Source organism: Heteronotia binoei, chromosome 21, assembly GCF_032191835.1.
Source record: "Heteronotia binoei isolate CCM8104 ecotype False Entrance Well chromosome 21, APGP_CSIRO_Hbin_v1, whole genome shotgun sequence".
In the NCBI taxonomy this organism is placed as follows: Eukaryota; Metazoa; Chordata; class Lepidosauria; order Squamata; family Gekkonidae; genus Heteronotia; species Heteronotia binoei.
Window position 1 is genome coordinate 172,248,893 of NC_083243.1, and position 17,275 is coordinate 172,266,167.

The following is a 17,275-nucleotide window of genomic DNA, read 5'->3' on the forward strand; positions in this document are numbered from 1 at the left end:
CTATTTAGGAATGCACTATAAATGTACAGTTATTTCCCATCTCCTTTTTTTTTTAAGGGAAAGAAGCAAACACAGATTTTTCTTTAATGATGAAAAATTGCTTCAGGGAAGTGAAGTTTGCTAATGCCCTCCAGTTCCCAGTGTCACAGCACTAGGGTTGCCAGCCTCTGGGAAGGTGGGGGACCTGATGATCTCCTGGAATGACAACTAGTCTCCAGACTACAGCCATCAATTCCACTGGAGGAAATGGCTGCTCTGGAGGGTGCCTTCTATGGCATTACACCATGCTGAGACGCCTCCCCTCCCTAGACCTCAAGCACCACCCCAAAATCAGGTATTTTCCAACCAGAAGTTAGCAACCTTCTGGGCACAGCTGCTTCTACTACAGTCATGGTTTCCCCCTGAGTTTGATCTGGCCAAAAAGCCGTGAGTGCGGTACCACAGCAAACTCACCACTCATAAACATTAGGGATGTACTACCTATTTTCCGTGCAGGGCTGAATACAGAAGTAATCGGATCTCCTAATTCTCAGCAGAAGCTAACTATGAACAGTGGATTGGGACAGACTTTGTGACATCCCAAAGCACCTTTTGTAACAGTGTTTCATTTTTTTTAAATCCTGATTTAAAAAAAAATGCTGCTGCTGCTGCTACTACTATTATTGACGTTGATTAATGTGTAATTGGATAAATTTGCATGGAAAATATGTGCAGCCATTACTTATTTGTTTTTAAGGAATCAAGGAATCCTCCAGGTACCTCTCCATTTGTTACACAAAATGCTGGTGTCTTTCATTTAAAGTTATTATTGTTTGAGGGGAAATTGTATTTTCTAGCCACAATCCATTGCTGCTAAGAAAATGCAGTCTCCCCCCCCTGCAATGTTTTTGTATATAGGGTGGTTGCCCACCTATCACAGGCATCCACAGTAGCACAAACATCATTTAGGGTTGCCAGCTCCGGGGTGGGGAAAACACCTCGAGATTTTGGGGGTGCAGCCTGAGGAGGGTGGGGTTTAGGAATGGGAGGGGCTTTAATGGGGTACAAAGCCATAGATTCCACCTCCTAAAGTGGCCATTTTCACCAGGTGAACTTATCTCTGTCACCTGAAGATCAATTCTAATTCTAATACCAGGAAATTTCCAACCACCTTTAGGAAGTGAGCAACCCTAACCTCACTCATAAAAAGTGACGCAACGCAAGTCATTTTGTTCTGAAATGTTATTTTACTTTCTACTGTTGGAAATATTTTCCTGTTCCTTAGATGCTGAGTGAATCCTGCTATGTGACTCAGTCATCTGGCCCTTTGAATAAGGATTTCCACCCTAACCTGTGCAAAAAAATATCCCTGTTGTTTCTTTGGCTTTTGTTGTTCAAAAATTATTTTATAGCTTGTGTGCTCCTAGTCTCCAGCTGTGCAGATCACATCTTTTCTGAACACAGCTATAAATATAATCCCAATGTAAACATTTTCAGTTTTCTAATCCTAATAGCAGATAAAATTGACAAATCCCTAAGAGTGAGTGACATTCCACTGGTCTCATATTGGGAAAGAGTCACCAGAGGATGGCAGAAACAAAATGGTTGTACACTTTATGTTGAGACTGCTGATTACTATATCAGTGCAAGCCTTGCATGCAGGATTCAAAATAATATTCTGAAAATTATATGCTATATAACCACAAAAAGATGCTTTCCATTAGCGACTGCCATCACTTTCTTGCCTTGCTGGTGAGCTTCCAGAGGAATTTGGCTGACCATTGTTGGAGACAGAAAGCTGGACTAGAGAAACCCAGTGCAGCAGTTATCTTTCCATTATGTTCTAAGGGAACATTTTACCAGATGGGGCGTGTGGATTGCATGTGAAGAACACTGTGACTGCACACACATGTAGCATAATATGTGTCTTCTCTCCCAGGGCCCTTGGAAAACTGAAATAGGATTTTAAAAATCTCATAGTTATTAGCTTTGAGAAGCTGAATAAATGGTGTTGTAAACTTTGTTAAGGACCCTAAAACAAACAAGAGCAGATTAAATTGTTCTTTAAAATCTCCTTTCCTTTCCTTTCCTTTCCTTTCCTTTCCTTTCCTTTCCTTTCCTTTCCTTTCCTTTCCTTTCCTTTCCTTTCCTTTCCTTTCCTTTCCTTTCCTTCTCACCTGGTTCTGTGTTTCCCAGTTAAATCTTGCACACAGCATCTGTAGCTAATACTTGTCAGATTCAGAGTAACTGTGATAGCATAGGTCATCACTTCAGAGGAGCTACAACCTTGCCTCTTGTTGGATGGCTATACTGCCATTTGGGGAAAGAGAGAGGTACACACAGGGCTTTTTTTGTAGCAGGAACTCCTTTGCATATGAGGCCACACACCCCTGATATAGCCTATGGAGTAGGCTTCCCAACCCTCCCGCCCTGGCGGGGGACCCCAGGATTTCCAGCCTCTTCCCCCGCTCCCCAAAAAAATGGAAGCGGGGGGAAGGGGGGAAACGGCACCAAGGAGCATGGCGAGCCGCCCCATCTTGGAGCGGGTGACGCCGCTGCGCGGCTGCCGCCTCTTCTCCGCTTCACTGTAGCTGCTCTTCCACCGTAGCCCATCTCGGAGGAGCAACTACAGTGAAGTGGAGAAGAGGCGGCAGCCGCGTAGCGGCGTCGCCTGCTCCGCTCCGCCTCTGAGGTGAAATCAGAGAAGGGGAGGGTGGAGGGAAGGAAGGCATTTAAAAAGTTGTGAGGTCCCTTTAATTGTGATGGACAGAACTCCCTTTGGAGTTCAATTGTGCTTGTCACAGCCTTGCTCCTAGCTCCACCCCCAAAGTCTCCTGGCTCCACCCCCAAAGTCCCCAGATATTTCTGGAATTGGACTTGGCAACCCTACTGTAGAGAAACACCATTTTGGCTGGTGTTTGTCTGGGAGTTGGCTAGAAGGAGGTTGTCAAACTGAAGACAGGCTTTGGGCCTAGTCTCTTCCTCCTCCCCCCCTCCCCTCCTGTCTGGAAGCAGCACTTCTGAGGAGGCCTCCTAGAGAGACAGGAAGTCTGTCAGGCTGGTCTCCCAGAATGCTGCAAGCAGGAAAGCCAGTTCCTGGGCAGGAACTGGGTTTTATATAATAGATTTTGGGAGGGAAAAGCAGTTTTGATTTGAATCTTGGTGACTGGTGAGTGGGTTCTGGATGGTACGGTCAGGGCCAGTTGTATAGTAGGGAAAGAAGGAGCATTTTTCCCTAGTTTGATTTGGGACAGGGTAAAAGCCGGAACGGAACGGAACAGGCATAAAACAACATAGACTGTCACAAAAAACACTGGGATGCATCACAGACACTCCAGAACTATATTCTAGAACAGAAAAAGCGGAACTCACACATCCTTATTACCCTGTTCCAGGCCAGAATGCCTCCAGAACACCCCAGAACGGGCATCAAACAACCTGGGCTGCCACAAAAAACACTGGCATGCAGCACAGACACTCGAGAACTATATTCTTGAACAGAAAAAGCGGAACTCACATGTTCTTATGATCCCGTTCTGGGCCAAAATGCCTCTAGAACACCCCAGAACAGCCCAGAACGGGCATCAAGCAACCTGGGCTGCTACAAAAAATAACTGGATGCATCACAGACACTTGAGAACAATATTCTAGAACAGAAAAAGCGGAACTCACGTGTCCTTATTACCCTGTTCCGTGCCAAAATGCCTCCGGAACACCTAGGAACAGGCCAGAACGGGCATCAAACAATCTAGGTTGCTACAAAAAACACTTGGATGCATCACATACACTTGAGAACTATATTCTAGAACAGAAAAAGCGAAACTCACATGTCCTTATGACCCTGTTCCAGGCCAAAATCCCTCCAGAACACCTCGGAACAGGCTGGAACGGGCATCAAACAACCTGGACTGCTACAAAAAACACTGGCATGCATTACAGACACTCGAGAACTATATTTTAGAATGGAAAAAGCGGAATTCACGCGTCCTTATTACCCTGTCCCAGGCCAAATGGCCTCCGGAATACCCCAGAATGGGCCGGAACAGGCATCAAGCAAACTGCACTGCCACAAAAAACACTGGCATTCATCACAGACACTGGAGAACAATATTCTAGAACAAAAAAAGCGGAATTCACATGTCCTTATTACCCCATTCCAGGCCAAAATGCCTCCAGAACACCCCAGAACTGGCCGGTATGGGCATCAAAGAACCTGGGCTGACACAAAGAACACTGGCATGCATCACAGACACTCGAGAGCTATATTCTAGAAAGGAAAATGTGGAACTCACACATCCTTATTACCCCGTTCCGGGCCAAAATGCCTCTGGAATACTCCGGAACAGGCCAGAACAGGCATCAAACAACCTGGGCTGCCACAAAAAGCATTGGCATGCATCACAGACACTCGAGAACTATATTCTAGAATGGAAAAAGTGGAACTCACGCATCCTTATGACCCCATTCCAGACCAGAATGCTTCCGGAACACCTCAGAACAGGCCGGAACGGGCATAAAACAACCTGGGCTGCCACAAAAAACACTGGCATGCATCACAGACACTCGAGAACTACATTCTAGAATGGAAAAGCAGAACTCACATGTCCTTATTACCCTGTTGCAGGTCAAAAGGCCTCCGGAATACTCCAGAACAGGTCGGAACGGGCATCGAGCAACTTCGGCTGCCACAAAAAATACTGGCATACATCACGGACAAGAACAATATTCTAGAACACAAAAAGTGGAACTCACATGTCCTTATCACCCCGTTCCGGACCAAAATGCCTCCAGAACACCCCAAAACTGGTCGGAACGGGCATCAAACAACCTGGGCTGCCACAAAAAATACACTACCAAAATAAACACAAATTCTACCATCATAAATTACAAAATAACCATAACTTTTAGTCCTTAATAGAAAAGGAAGCGTCAAGAGTCTTTCTTTTCATCCTATGGTAAAACTTTCCATCTCATTCCATGAAATCCTGGTGTAGTACTCCAGATGTTTAATGTCTGCCAAAGATGCAGCCAATAATCCAAGGACAAGCCTGGTCACACCTGCCAAGCTTGAATCCTCCTCCTTTGAGCAGATCATCAAGGTGCTGATCGGCCATTTTGCTCCACAGCCAACCCGCCTGACCCAACAGTTCCAGTTCCTCAGTAGGCATCAGCAGTCAAATAAGTCCACTGCCAGCTACCTTGCCTTCTTGCGCGAAATGGGGGTGAGAGCAGGATACGCTGCCTGTCTGGAAGACACCCTACTGGAGAAGGTCACACACGGCCTCTGTGTTGGAAAAATCCACCGAAAAAACCCAGCTGAGGACAACCCGACACTGGAAAAGGCCCTCAAGTTAGCCACAGCAGCCGAAGAGGCAGGTAAGGACAAGGGCCGCCCCCCCAAAGCCAGCACACACCAGCTTCCTCCCACTGCAGTGTCAGACAACTCAGATGGCGATGAAGCTCTCAAGCTGCACAGAACGGCCCCGCAACACCAGCCCCCCACTAGCATCAGAGCCATCAACATCTACCTTTACAGTCATTTCGGCCAAGACTCTTAAGCAGCTATGCCCTAAGGATGGACCCCAGTTGCAACCCTCACTGATAGTTGTTCAGGACTTTCAAAAACAGGAGGTGGCTGTACACAGGGTCACATTTGTCTAGGTCAAATATGGGTTTTACAAGGGAACCCTGCCTTTGCTAGTCATCGCAGGAAACCTTGCAAGCTTGCTTGGCCAGTCATGGTTCGATCCTCTGGGGATCCGCATAATGCAGCCATCAGGCCCTAGCGGGCATGAATTTCCAACGGGTCTGTGCAGAGTTCCCGTCTGTTTTCAATGGGTCTCTAGGAACCTACATCAGAGCCCCTGTATCCCTCCAGCTCAATCCAGCAGTGCAGCCTGAAGGACTCAAGACCAGACGCGTCCCCTTCGTCTTAAAACCAAAAATCGAGGAGGAGCTAGACTGCCTCATGGTGAAAGGGGTTCTAGAGCCGGTAGCCAACACATGATGGGAGACCCCCCTCCCATCATGACCCCCATGAAGCCCAATGGCAGACTGTAAATGCACCATCAATAAGGTGCTCCAGGACCTATCCAGTTCCAGTAGTCAGCCATGTCTTGGCCTCCCTGGCGGGGGCCAAAAATTTCAGAAACTGGACTTAGCCCAGGCCTACCAACAGCTTCCTGTGGATGATGCCACAGTGGAAGCACAGACTATTCTCACGCACAGGGGCTGGCCCTTCACCATCCTAACAGACCATAAGCCTTTGCTTGTCCTATTTTCCCCCGACTATCAAATGCCCCAGATGCTATCTCCACGGGTCTTGCAGTGGTCCATCTTCCTTGCGGGGTACCAATGCAGCCTCCGGTACCACCTGGGGAAGGTGATGGGCCACGTGGACACCCTGAGCCACCTGTTGCTGCCATTGGGGGACTCAGATCCTGCTCCAGGGCACCAGATTCTGTTTATTGAGTCCCTCCCATACTGCCCGGTGCATGCGAAGGACATTGCCTGTTTATCTGCCAAGGACAAGATCCTCTCCCGAGTTTTGGACTGGGTATGGAGGGGATTGCCAACTAGTTGAGTGGGCCCGGATTTTACAGCATACGTGTCCCGCCAGGACAAACTTTCTTTACACAAGGGATGCCTTCTGTGAGGGAGTAGGGTGGTGATGCCCCCAGCCCTGCGCAAGTGAGTCCTAACTGCACTGCATGAGACCCATCCGGGGATAGTGCGGATGAAGGCACTTGACCGCAGCTACGTATGGTGGCCTGGAATTGATGATGCAATGGGTCACCATTGCAAACCCTGCCAGGAGACCCGGCCAGCACCACCTTGCGCTCCCACACAACAATGGGAGTCTACCCGCAACCCCTGGTCCCATCTGCATCTGGATTTTGTGGGGTCCTTCCAGGGGCAGACCTTCCTAATCATGGACTCGCTCTCCAAGTGGCTGGAAGTGGCCTCTGTGTCGTCAACGTCCTCCCGAGCTGCCATTGAAGCCCTCCACTGGGTTTTTGCCACTCATGGCCTGCCAGACACCCTCATTTTGGACAATGGAACGGATTTCACGTCGGGTGAGTTCCAAGACCTTTGTGACTGGAACCTGATAAGACACATCAGGTCAGCCTCTTTCCACCCGGCCATGAATGGCCAAGCAGAAAGGATGGTGTGGACAACGAAGGAATCGCTCCGCCGCATCATCCATGGGGACTGAGAGGCCCGCCTTACCGAGTTCCTCTTGTCCCAGTATGCTATTCCCTGTACCGCCACTGGCCATAGCCCAGTGGAACTCTTAATGAGCCGGTGGTTATCCACCCTTTTGGGGCAGTTGCATCCAGACTGGGCCCTGGATTTACAGGAGAGGTCGGAGGCACTCTGGGTGCCCCACAGGTTTGATACAGGGGACTTGGTTTTTGCTAAGAACTTTGGGGGTGGCTCAACCTGGATCCCAGCCAGGGTCACCAGGGTCTTAGGGTCGGTCATGTATGAGGTGACCACGAAAGGCGGGTCTGCCCTTAGGCGGCACATTGACCAGCTACAGTCCTGACGACCAGCTAGCCATTCCAACTCCTCCACCGACCAAGCCGGCCGAATCAGATGCCCCAGCTCCCGCCCTCTGGGCTGAGTTGGGGGCTGCCAAGGACTCTGAACCACCAGCCGAAGCTCCAGCATCGCCGGCCCCTCCGCTTGCCACACCGGAAGCAGCGACCGCTCCTCCGCCCACCCTGGTGCTCAGGCAGTCTATGCGGGAGCACCACAAGCCTGCCTACCTAACGGACTACGTCTGCTGAGGCTTGTGAACTAGGTGGGGAGGGATGTTATGTATGCAGACCAATGTGAAGACTATTATGTGTGTTTCTGCCTGGCTCATTGGAGCCATAAAGACTGAGCTTGGGGACTCAGGAACAATGGGCAGCAGGATACGTGTTGCCCTGCTCCAATCATGGAGCCCTTGCTGGTTTGAATGATCCAATGGTGTGCTAGTGCAGGAACCTTGAAGGGTATATAAGTTGGCCCGTTGACCCAGTTCTCCAGTCTTGGCGTTCAGCACTTACCATGCTGTACTTAATAAAAGAGTTATGATCACTACCACCTTGCTTCTTCCTTGAATTGAACCCATATATTATAGGGCTCTTAGAACAGGGCCTACTGTAAGCTCCAGAAGGATTGGCTACATCAGGGGTGTGCGGCCTATTATGCAAAGAAGTTCCTGCTACAAAAAAAGCACTGGGCACACGTGGAAAGACTCAGCATTTCAGCCTATTCTAAGGCCACCGAACTACACGAAAAGTAATATTTCTGGTAATATGCAAATTCTGAGAAATCCTGATCAGCCAGAGATCATGTGACACAAGAAACTAACCAAACAAAGGCACCTTTGCTTCTCATTTTTTGTTTCCTTTCCTCTAGAGGGAGCCAAGAGCCTTTATTCTTAACACCTAAATTAAAATACATTTTAAAAGAAATCTTACTGAGTATGGCACATACAATTAAACTAGTTCACCTAGACAGTAGAACAGGTAGTGCTGGGGAGCTGCTTTCTTGTCCTTAAACTTTCTATTAGCTGCCCAGTAGATTAAAATGGGGGCTCTGAGGTTACCTTCGTCTTGTCTGCTGCCTCTCTTGCTTCCTTTTGCATCTCAGTGTGCTTTGCAAGGCTTGCTCAATCGCACAGGAGATGCAGAGTAAAACCTCGATTTTCTCTATTAGTTGAGACTCCTCCCCCTCCTGGTCCCCTGGGGAGGAAGGGAAAGAGCCAGAGCTTCCTTTGCCCAGTTCCCTAGATCCCATGGAAGAAAACAAAGAAAGCACCTTTAAGACCAACAAGTGCTAATGTTTTAAGCATGTTTTATTTTAAGTTTTTTTTTAAAAAAATCTTTAATAGTGTTTGCCTGTGTTCTTTAAAAACTATATCTCTGGTACCTAATCTGAACTAGGTACACACATGACCTGGCCTGACACGGCCCAGCCCAACAAGGTCTCATTTATGTCAGATCCGGCCCTCGTAAGAAATGAGTTTGACACCCCTGCTCTAACCTGAACTGCGCCTCATGTTAGGGAGACAGACGGCACCAAGGGAGGTTGAGTGCTCAGGCCCAACAGTGAGGCAAACCTACATGCACAAAGGCGTTCTGGTACAAAAAGGTTACCATTATATATCTGATATTACTAGTTATATCTTATATTATTGCATGGGTGCATTTGGTGGACTGGTGCAGAGGGCGTGTCATAGTCATGCAGCTCTTTTGGTTGATGGTTAATTGGGAATGTGGCTCTCCACGACAGCCATGGAGTGAGTAGCACTGTTGTATGGTTTATTCTGCTCCCATGCACTACCTTGGCAATGAAACTGGACTGGCCTAGCAAAGATTGGGTTTGGGGAGGGGGGAAGGGAAGGGAAGGGAACCATGTTTAATGATGTAGGGCTGGAGGAACAGAGAACAGCAACTGTGGCAGTAAACTCAGGCCAGACTACAGGGCATTCGTGCCCTATTCCCAGACTATTTGAATAGCTGCTGACAGCTCTGTTTAGTTTCAGTTCTCTCCCCCCCTCCCCCAAACTACAACCATGAGAACTAGTGACTTTGGGTTGTAATTTTTTAAGTGAAGTTTTCAGGATTTTATGTTTGCATGGTGAGCCCACAAATATGTGGAACACATACATTCCAAGTAGACTTTCTGGTTGAAAGGTCAAGAGGTAGAGCCACAAAGGACTCTGGGTCTGAATGAAGATCATCATGAGTTCCACTGCTGCAGCAGTCTTTGGGGCTAGGATAGTATAAGAGCCAAAGGTGGAGTAGAGGTGTCCTCACTGGCTGGCTCTAGTGCGATGGACCTGAGTTAGGGGTGTATAAGATAGACTTGCCTGACTCCCTCTGTTTCTATATAGGCAGCAGGGGCTACTGCAGTTGCTGAAGGCCTACACTGTGTATCGTCCCCAGGAGGGCTACTGTCAGGCCCAGGGACCACTGGGTGCCCTGCTTCTCATGCACATGCCTCCAGAGGTGAGTCTTGTGAAACTCTATCCCCCCCTAGGCTTCCCAACCCCCCCGCCCTGCCGGGGGACCCCTGAATTAGCAGCCTAATCCCCCGCTCCCTAAAAATCTGATAGCGGGGGTGGAACGGTGTCGTGTCTCTTTCCCTGCCTGGCTTCAGGCTTCTCCCTTCATCCGAGTCACAAAGACCCGCCCACCGCCGGCCTGCTATTCGCTCCAGTCCGGCCTCCCTTCACGAGGTGCATGCTGGGACTTGTAGTCCTTGCATCCTCTCACGTCTGCTGAGCATTATTCTCTATGTGGAGATTGATTCTCATAGGGTATAATGGAGAATTGATCTGGAGGTTTCGGGGGCTCTGGGGGAGCTGTTTTTTGAGACAGAGGCACCAAATTTTCAGTATAGTATCTAGTGACTCTCCCCAAAGTATCTCCCAAGTTTCAAAACGATTGGACCAGGGGGTCCCATTCTATGAGCCCCAAAAGAAGGTGCCCCTATCCTTCATTATTTCCTATGGAAGGAAGACATTTAAAAAGGTGTGCGGTTCCTTTAAATGTGATGGCCAGAACTCCCTTGGAGTTCAATTATGCTTATCACACCCTTGTTCCTGGCTCCGCCCCGATGTCTCCTGGCTCCACCCCCAAAGTCTCCTGGCTCCACCCCCAAAGTCCCCAGATATTTCTTGAATTGGACTTGGCAACCCTAGTCCCCCCAGGTATCCCTATTCTTTCTGTTCACATAACAACATCTCTTCCTTCCTTACTTCTTTTGCTCCATCTGTCCCCTAACATCAGGAGTAGGGATGCCAGCCTCCAGACGGGGCCTGGTGATCTCCTGGAATTACAGCTCATTTCCAGACTACAGAGGATCAGTTCCCCTGGAGCAAATGGATACTTTGGGGGTGGAATCTACAACATTGTACACCCCTGAAGTCCCTGCCCTCCCCAGATTCCATTCCCAAATCTTCAGGAGTTTCCCAACCTGGATTTGGCAACCAGTGGCTAGGGGGGACCTGGCAATCCTAACATGAAGCTTCCCTTTCTTCTTTACTGTCCCCCACTGACCGCCAAGTTTCAGTAATGTTTATCTGTCCTTTCCAGCCAGCTTTCTGGTGCCTGGTACAGATCTGTGAGCACTACCTTCCTGGTTACTACAGTCCCAAGATGGTGAGAAATCTGGGGATCAGGGGATAACTGAGGGGGAATCTTTCCACAGGAACAGGAACTGAGCGTCTGCGAGGGGACACCATTCACTGGCGCTTAAGGACAGGATTCAGAATCATGAATCGGGGACTTTTGGCATCCCAGGCCAAATAGTGCATTAGACTTTGAGTAAAATAAAGGAAGGAACCTGGGAAATTGGAGGAATAGTATGTGGAGCATAAGACTCAAATATTAGTAGGGCTGCCAATTTTTTTTTCTGTTTGAAATTTAACAAGCATAGCTTCCCCCAGAATGGATAATGGGCAAGAGTGTCACTATTATATTTCATCTTGTCATACAGCTGCACAAAGAATGGAAGCTCTGCTAGGGGAAAAAAAGCAATTGTAGAAACTGGACATGGATTTTTTTTGTGCTAAATTATAAGTTGTCCATCCTTCACGATATAGGAGGTGATTTCTGTGGTTCATGGGAGTAGGAAGGTTGCCTAAGGACATGCGATAAACATTTGTCCAAAGAGTTTGGATTTCTTGCTCATTATTATCTTAGTAAAACCTGGGATTCCTCACTCATGATAGGCTTTAACTCATCTAGTATAACTAGTGATTTTTTTTTTGGGGGGGGGGTGCTTTATTAGGTTTGATTTTTATATAACTACATTTCATTCCCCCTTGGCCCTACTGGGTTTTTTTTAATACATCTACATAAAATGACTGCATAGTGAGGCATCTAAAAAAGTGGGCTCTCATACATGAAAACTTATGCTGGGGGTGGGTGGGGGAATTCCATAAGTCTTCATATGGTGCCACAAGCCTTCTGTTTGTGGTGCTGTGTGACATCTTCTGTCCTTGTTTTGCAGGAAGCACTGCTGCTAGATGGTGAAGTGTTTGTTGCCCTCCTGCGCCGTGTGTGCCCTAGAGCACTTAAGCACTTGCAAAAGCATGGTGTGGGGCCTTTGCTCTACCTGCCTGAGTGGTTTTTATGCCTCTTCACTCGCACTCTTCCCTTCCCCACGGTATTGAGGGTCTGGGATGCTTTTCTGAGCGAAGGTGAGTGACAGATGTGAACCTGAGTGAATTCTTGGCAAAGAGACTGTGATGACAAAACATTCTGAAGCAGCAACCCCAGGCTAGTAGAATGAAATTGTTATCTTTGGTGTGCAGATAGATAAGAAATACATGGCATGGGTAGGTGGTGTGAATTGAATAAGGATGTCTTCTGTTAAGAGGGGTCTTCCTTGGATGAATTAGTCGGAATCTTGTGATCTTTAAGTCAGAAAGGAAGAAATGGACTGAGGAATGGAGGTGGGATTGGTGTGGAAGGGGGATTTCCATGGAGTAGGAAATTCTTCTAGAACATAGTCCACTCAGAACCTATGCGGCTGGTGTATAAAGTGAAATGTGTACATCACCCCTATAAGCTCTTTATATAGAAGCAATTTATATACAATATAGTGTCAAATCATTGCTTGTCAGTTAGTAAAAATTAAATATTCTCAGATGTACGAAAAATTTAGGGGGCTTCCTTCTAAAATCTAATCCTTCACAAACTGTTACCTCCCCCTCTCACACACATGCAAGCTAGGCACAATGTAAGAAAATAGTAACTTGGCTTCCCCAGGGCTTTCCTGTTTCTGGGAAGCCATGGGACGTTTGCCTTCTGTCATCTCTGCCCCCTGACGTTCAATCTACTTCTGCAGGAGTCAAGGTACTCTTCCGTGTAGGGCTGTTGCTGGTCCGCTTGGCCCTGGGAACCTCTGAAAAACGACGTGGTTGTTCTGGACTAGTAGAGACCCTGGAGAAGCTGCGCAGTATCCCACCTCATCTCCTGCAAGAAGACACATTCATGGCAGAGGTAGAAACTCCTGGGGTTTTCCACTCTGGGACTTGTCCCCACCACATCCTTTTGGGCTGCCAACAGGAGCCTATGTTGAAAGCAGAAGCAGCCCAGTTTGCTGGGGGGGGGCGGGGGGGGGGTCCCTCTGCTGCTTCTGCTTTTCTGTAACTCAGAGGGAAGTCTTTCTGGTAGGTTTAGTGGGGGTGCTAGGGTTGCCAGCTGACCATACAAAGCTTCGTATGGCTTCCTCCTATGCCTTTAAAGAGCATCTTGATGCATAAACACAAACTGGTGAAAATACCTAGAGGTAAGAATTTCCATGAACTAATGTTCACAAATGCAGCTACTATGAAAAACCTGGGAATAAGAGTTGGTTAAAAGTGGGCCACCTTTGTGATAGTGGCAGATGATTTCCAAGGTCCAGGCTATGCTTTGGATAGGGCACGCCCAGCTAAAGCATAGCTGATTTATCTGTAGCTCACGTGTTCAGTGTATATTTGCTTCCCCCCCAGTGTTTTGAGTGATGTGGCATAGGATGGCTTCTTCCTCTGTGCTGCCATAGAGAGGAAGAATACAGCCTACAGCTTCCTGTATTGTCAGTTTCATGGTTTAGCAGGGAGCATTCATTTATTTAGATGTTACTTATACCCCACTTTTCTCCAAATGGAGACTCAAGTAGGCTTACCAGCCACCTACCCATGACAGTCAGCCTCTTGTCCCCATGCTCGTTCTGCCCACTCACCTGATGGAGCAATGGAGAAATAAATGGAAGGGTATTAGAATGTCATGGCACTTGTGATGCTCTAGGAACTTCTCCAAATCTCTATAGTCTTAATAATAAGAGATTACAGGAATTCCTACAGTTTCACTGCTATAGTGACATCACCTCTGGTTGCTCATCTGGAAGAGATGCCGCAGTGTCAATGATGCTCTCCCTTCCCAGGCTCAGGCTCAAATGCTCCTGTAAAGAGATCTATGGAAAGAAGACAATAGCAACAAAGCAAAACCGTGAAAGTAAATTACTAACAAATGTTTTAAACTGTATTTCCAATAAATGTTTGTGAATGATTCCTTATGCGTATTCAGTGTCCTTTAACATGAAAGTCCACAAAAATTATTTCCAACGCCTTGAAAATAGATACAGTTCCAAATCTTAGTTCCAATCTCAAAATCTCAAATCCATACAAATTATTTCACAATGGGGACAGTTTAAAGTGCCAGATATATTCCTCAATGAGTTGAAGTGCAGCCTCTAAATGGAAAAAAAAATGCTTGTGCAGATGTAGGTTGGATTTCTTCGTACCACCTCTGACGGAGTCCTGCCAGTTTGGAAAGTGTCAGTTTCCATGCCGGTTTACAAAAACGAGTCTGGGTAGTCCTAGTCCTCTAGCTTCATCATACCTTCATTAAAATACACCCAAAGCATTTCTATACATAGATGGAAACTCACATTACAATCTAGAATAACTAAGTGCCAAATTAGATAGATCCCAGTAGGCAGCCGTGTTGGTCTGAAGCAATAGAACAAAGCAGCAGACAAGTGCACCTTTAAGACCCACTAAGTTTTATTTAGAATGTAAGCTTTCGTATGCTCTTAAGCAGACTTCATCGGACAAAATGGGAATGGCAAGCAGCAATACTTAATATAAGTGGGCAGAGTGGAATCATGGGAATGTATTTAGCAGATTAAAAGAATCACCAATAGGGATCTGTGTTTGTGGACAAAACAGGGTTAAAAAAACATTGGAGTGATAAAAAGCAGACTGCTGGTGCCATAAATCTAGGTAACATTCTGGCTTTGTTAGTTTAAATAGAGGTCATGGTTTCTCAAGAGATTATAACATCCATATAGTTTGCCATAAGATGGGTTGGTATATGCAATAAGACATACAGCCAATATCCCCCATTTGAGTATGTCAATGCAAAAAGTCAAAAAACAAAAAAACCCAAATATTCTGATACACTGTTCTAAAAGAGAAATAATATAGCCCCTAGAAAAAGTCTGCTTTTTATCACTCCAATGTTTTTTAACCCTGTTTTGTCCTACATTAACAAACACAGATCCCTATTGGTGATTCTTTTACTCTGCTAAATACATTCCCATGATTCCACACTGCCCACTTATATTAAGTATTGCTGCTTGCCATTCCCATTTTGTCTGATGAAGTCTGCTTAAGAGCATATGAAAGCTTACATTCTAAATAAAACTTAGTTGGTCTTAAAGGCGCACTTGTCTACTGCTTTGTTCTAAGTGCCAAATTACTCATCAACATTTGTTACATGGCTGACATTACAAGCACAATTCTTGGAGCATATCATCTCATTCAAGCAGAACAAAATGTTACAATTTGAACCATTGTAAACAAAGCCCAATTAGTTACACCTGAGTGAAAATTTAAAGTAGTATACAAAAGACTAGGATAACATAGGAAAGCCACATATGAGTCAATGAGAAGAAATCAGGAGTAATCAATACAGTTATTCAGTCCCAATGGTGCTAAAGATTTTAAATGAAAAATCCAATATGTTTCCTCCCTTAGCAAGATCTTAACAAGATCTCTGTTGTCCTATGTATTTGTGAATGACTACAAAGTTCATGTCTATAGAATGATTCAACTCAATATGATAAGAAGCAAGAGGCATGTCCAGAATGTAGTTCTTCCTACATATATTTGTTGTGGCAATGCTATGTACCTGCAAGTGACAGCATGGTGTTGCAGTGACACTCTAAGAATTTTCCAAATCTGGAAAAGCCCTACTGTGTTGCAGTGATGTCACTTTCAGGTACATCCCCATCCCCCATCCCAATAAGCTCCCAGAGGTTGCCGGCAGACTGCTGGCAACCCTATCTTTAACCTGTAATTGTAGTTTCTACTCTGTTTACCCATCAGATACCACTCCCTCCCAGCAACCTAACCAATGAGTTCAGACTGCACAACCCCTGTAACACAAGCTCTCACCCTCCTGGTCAGTATCCTTTGATCCTCATGGTCCTTCCCACCTGCTACTGATAAATATACTGCTCTTACCCCATGGCCCACACTCCTAACTGTCTAAAGCCTTAGGCTTCAAATTCTAAAAGTGATCCTGCTTTTCTCCTCCTTCTGGCAGGTCCATGATGTGCCCGTTTCAGACCGTGACCTGGAGCGTGAATGTCAAGTCCAGCTGGTTAAGCTTCGTACCACTAGGCCTGAATTCCAGTTCAAGCCAGAAAATCGGCTAGCTGGTGCAAAGGCCATCTTTGATGCTCAGCAGTTGGAGGATGCAAAGTCAGGCAAGGAGGCTCGTGGAAGCCACACTCACACCTTCCTCATCCCCCAGATCCAGGTAGAGCCACCCCCTTCACCTCTGAGGGAGCAGAGGGAGCCAGAAAAGGTGTCTGAGGTGCAAGGGCAGAAGAAACTGCAGGTCAGAAAGAAACCAGACACTCGGGGAAAGACCTTCCATTTTACACAGAAGCCTACTGGCCAAACAAGAGAGGAAAGGCCAGAGGCAGGCACTGGGAAGAGAAAGTCTTCCTCCTACTTGGAGACGTGGTTCTGAAAAGAAGTGCCCTGCCTGGGGTCCATAAGAGACATTCCAAAGACTCTGCTGCTGCCTTGCCAAGTGGAGCTGATTGAGTCCAGCACTGCCTTGCAGTCAGTACTTAAGTTCTAGGAAAAAAATGTGTTGGGGCTCAGCTCTGACATTCCACTCACCTTAGCCATATGGGACATGGTGTCACTGTAGTCTATTGGGATTCTATTCCCTTGGCACAGTGCCTGCCAGGACTCTGTTGGATTTGACAGCGCATATCTTCTTTTGGGAGCAGAAGACAGGATTGGGACTCTGCTAGTGTAACGCCCATCCTGCTCCTCAATTTTCTTCCTGACTGAGCTTGTACAGGTGTAGTGCCAAGGAATCTTCAACTGATGTTTGGGGGACATCAACATCCATGCCAAGGCTGCCTTCTCAGGAGAGGCTCAGGATTTAATGATGTCCATGACAGCCATGGGCCTGTCTCAGGTAATACCAAGGACACCATGAAGGTCCCACTTTTGATCTGAACTTTTCCTCTGGGCAGGAAGAAGGTGACCTGAAGGTGGGAGGAATTGGAGATTGCTACTTGGTGTGGTTCAGACTTACAGGGATGCCAAGACTCCACAGGGGTGGAGGGCTAAGATGAACCACCCCTACAGCCTGAAGGATCCAACAGATCTTCAGATGTCATTAGGGGATTTTCCTGTTGATATGGTAGGTGTTCCTGTCAATGCCCTGGTTGAACTCTGGAATGGGAAAATGACCCAGGCAATTGACACAACCTC

At 46.9% G+C, this 17,275-nt stretch overlaps 1 protein-coding gene across 1 annotated transcript in view; it reads left to right on the forward strand.

The window, feature by feature from the left end:
* The window catches only part of TBC1D10C (TBC1 domain family member 10C), a 33,561-nt gene extending 16,959 nt beyond the window's left edge, over window positions 1–16,602 (forward strand). The window contains exons 5-9 of the mRNA XM_060261898.1: window positions 9,872–9,986; window positions 11,076–11,141; window positions 11,995–12,184; window positions 12,835–12,989; window positions 16,083–16,602. Of these exons, the coding sequence (XP_060117881.1) occupies window positions 9,872–9,986; window positions 11,076–11,141; window positions 11,995–12,184; window positions 12,835–12,989; window positions 16,083–16,514 (958 nt within the window). The 3' untranslated portion in view covers window positions 16,515–16,602. The remainder of the gene's footprint in view (window positions 1–9,871; window positions 9,987–11,075; window positions 11,142–11,994; window positions 12,185–12,834; window positions 12,990–16,082) is intronic.
* The last annotated feature ends 673 nt before the right edge of the window (window positions 16,603–17,275 follow it).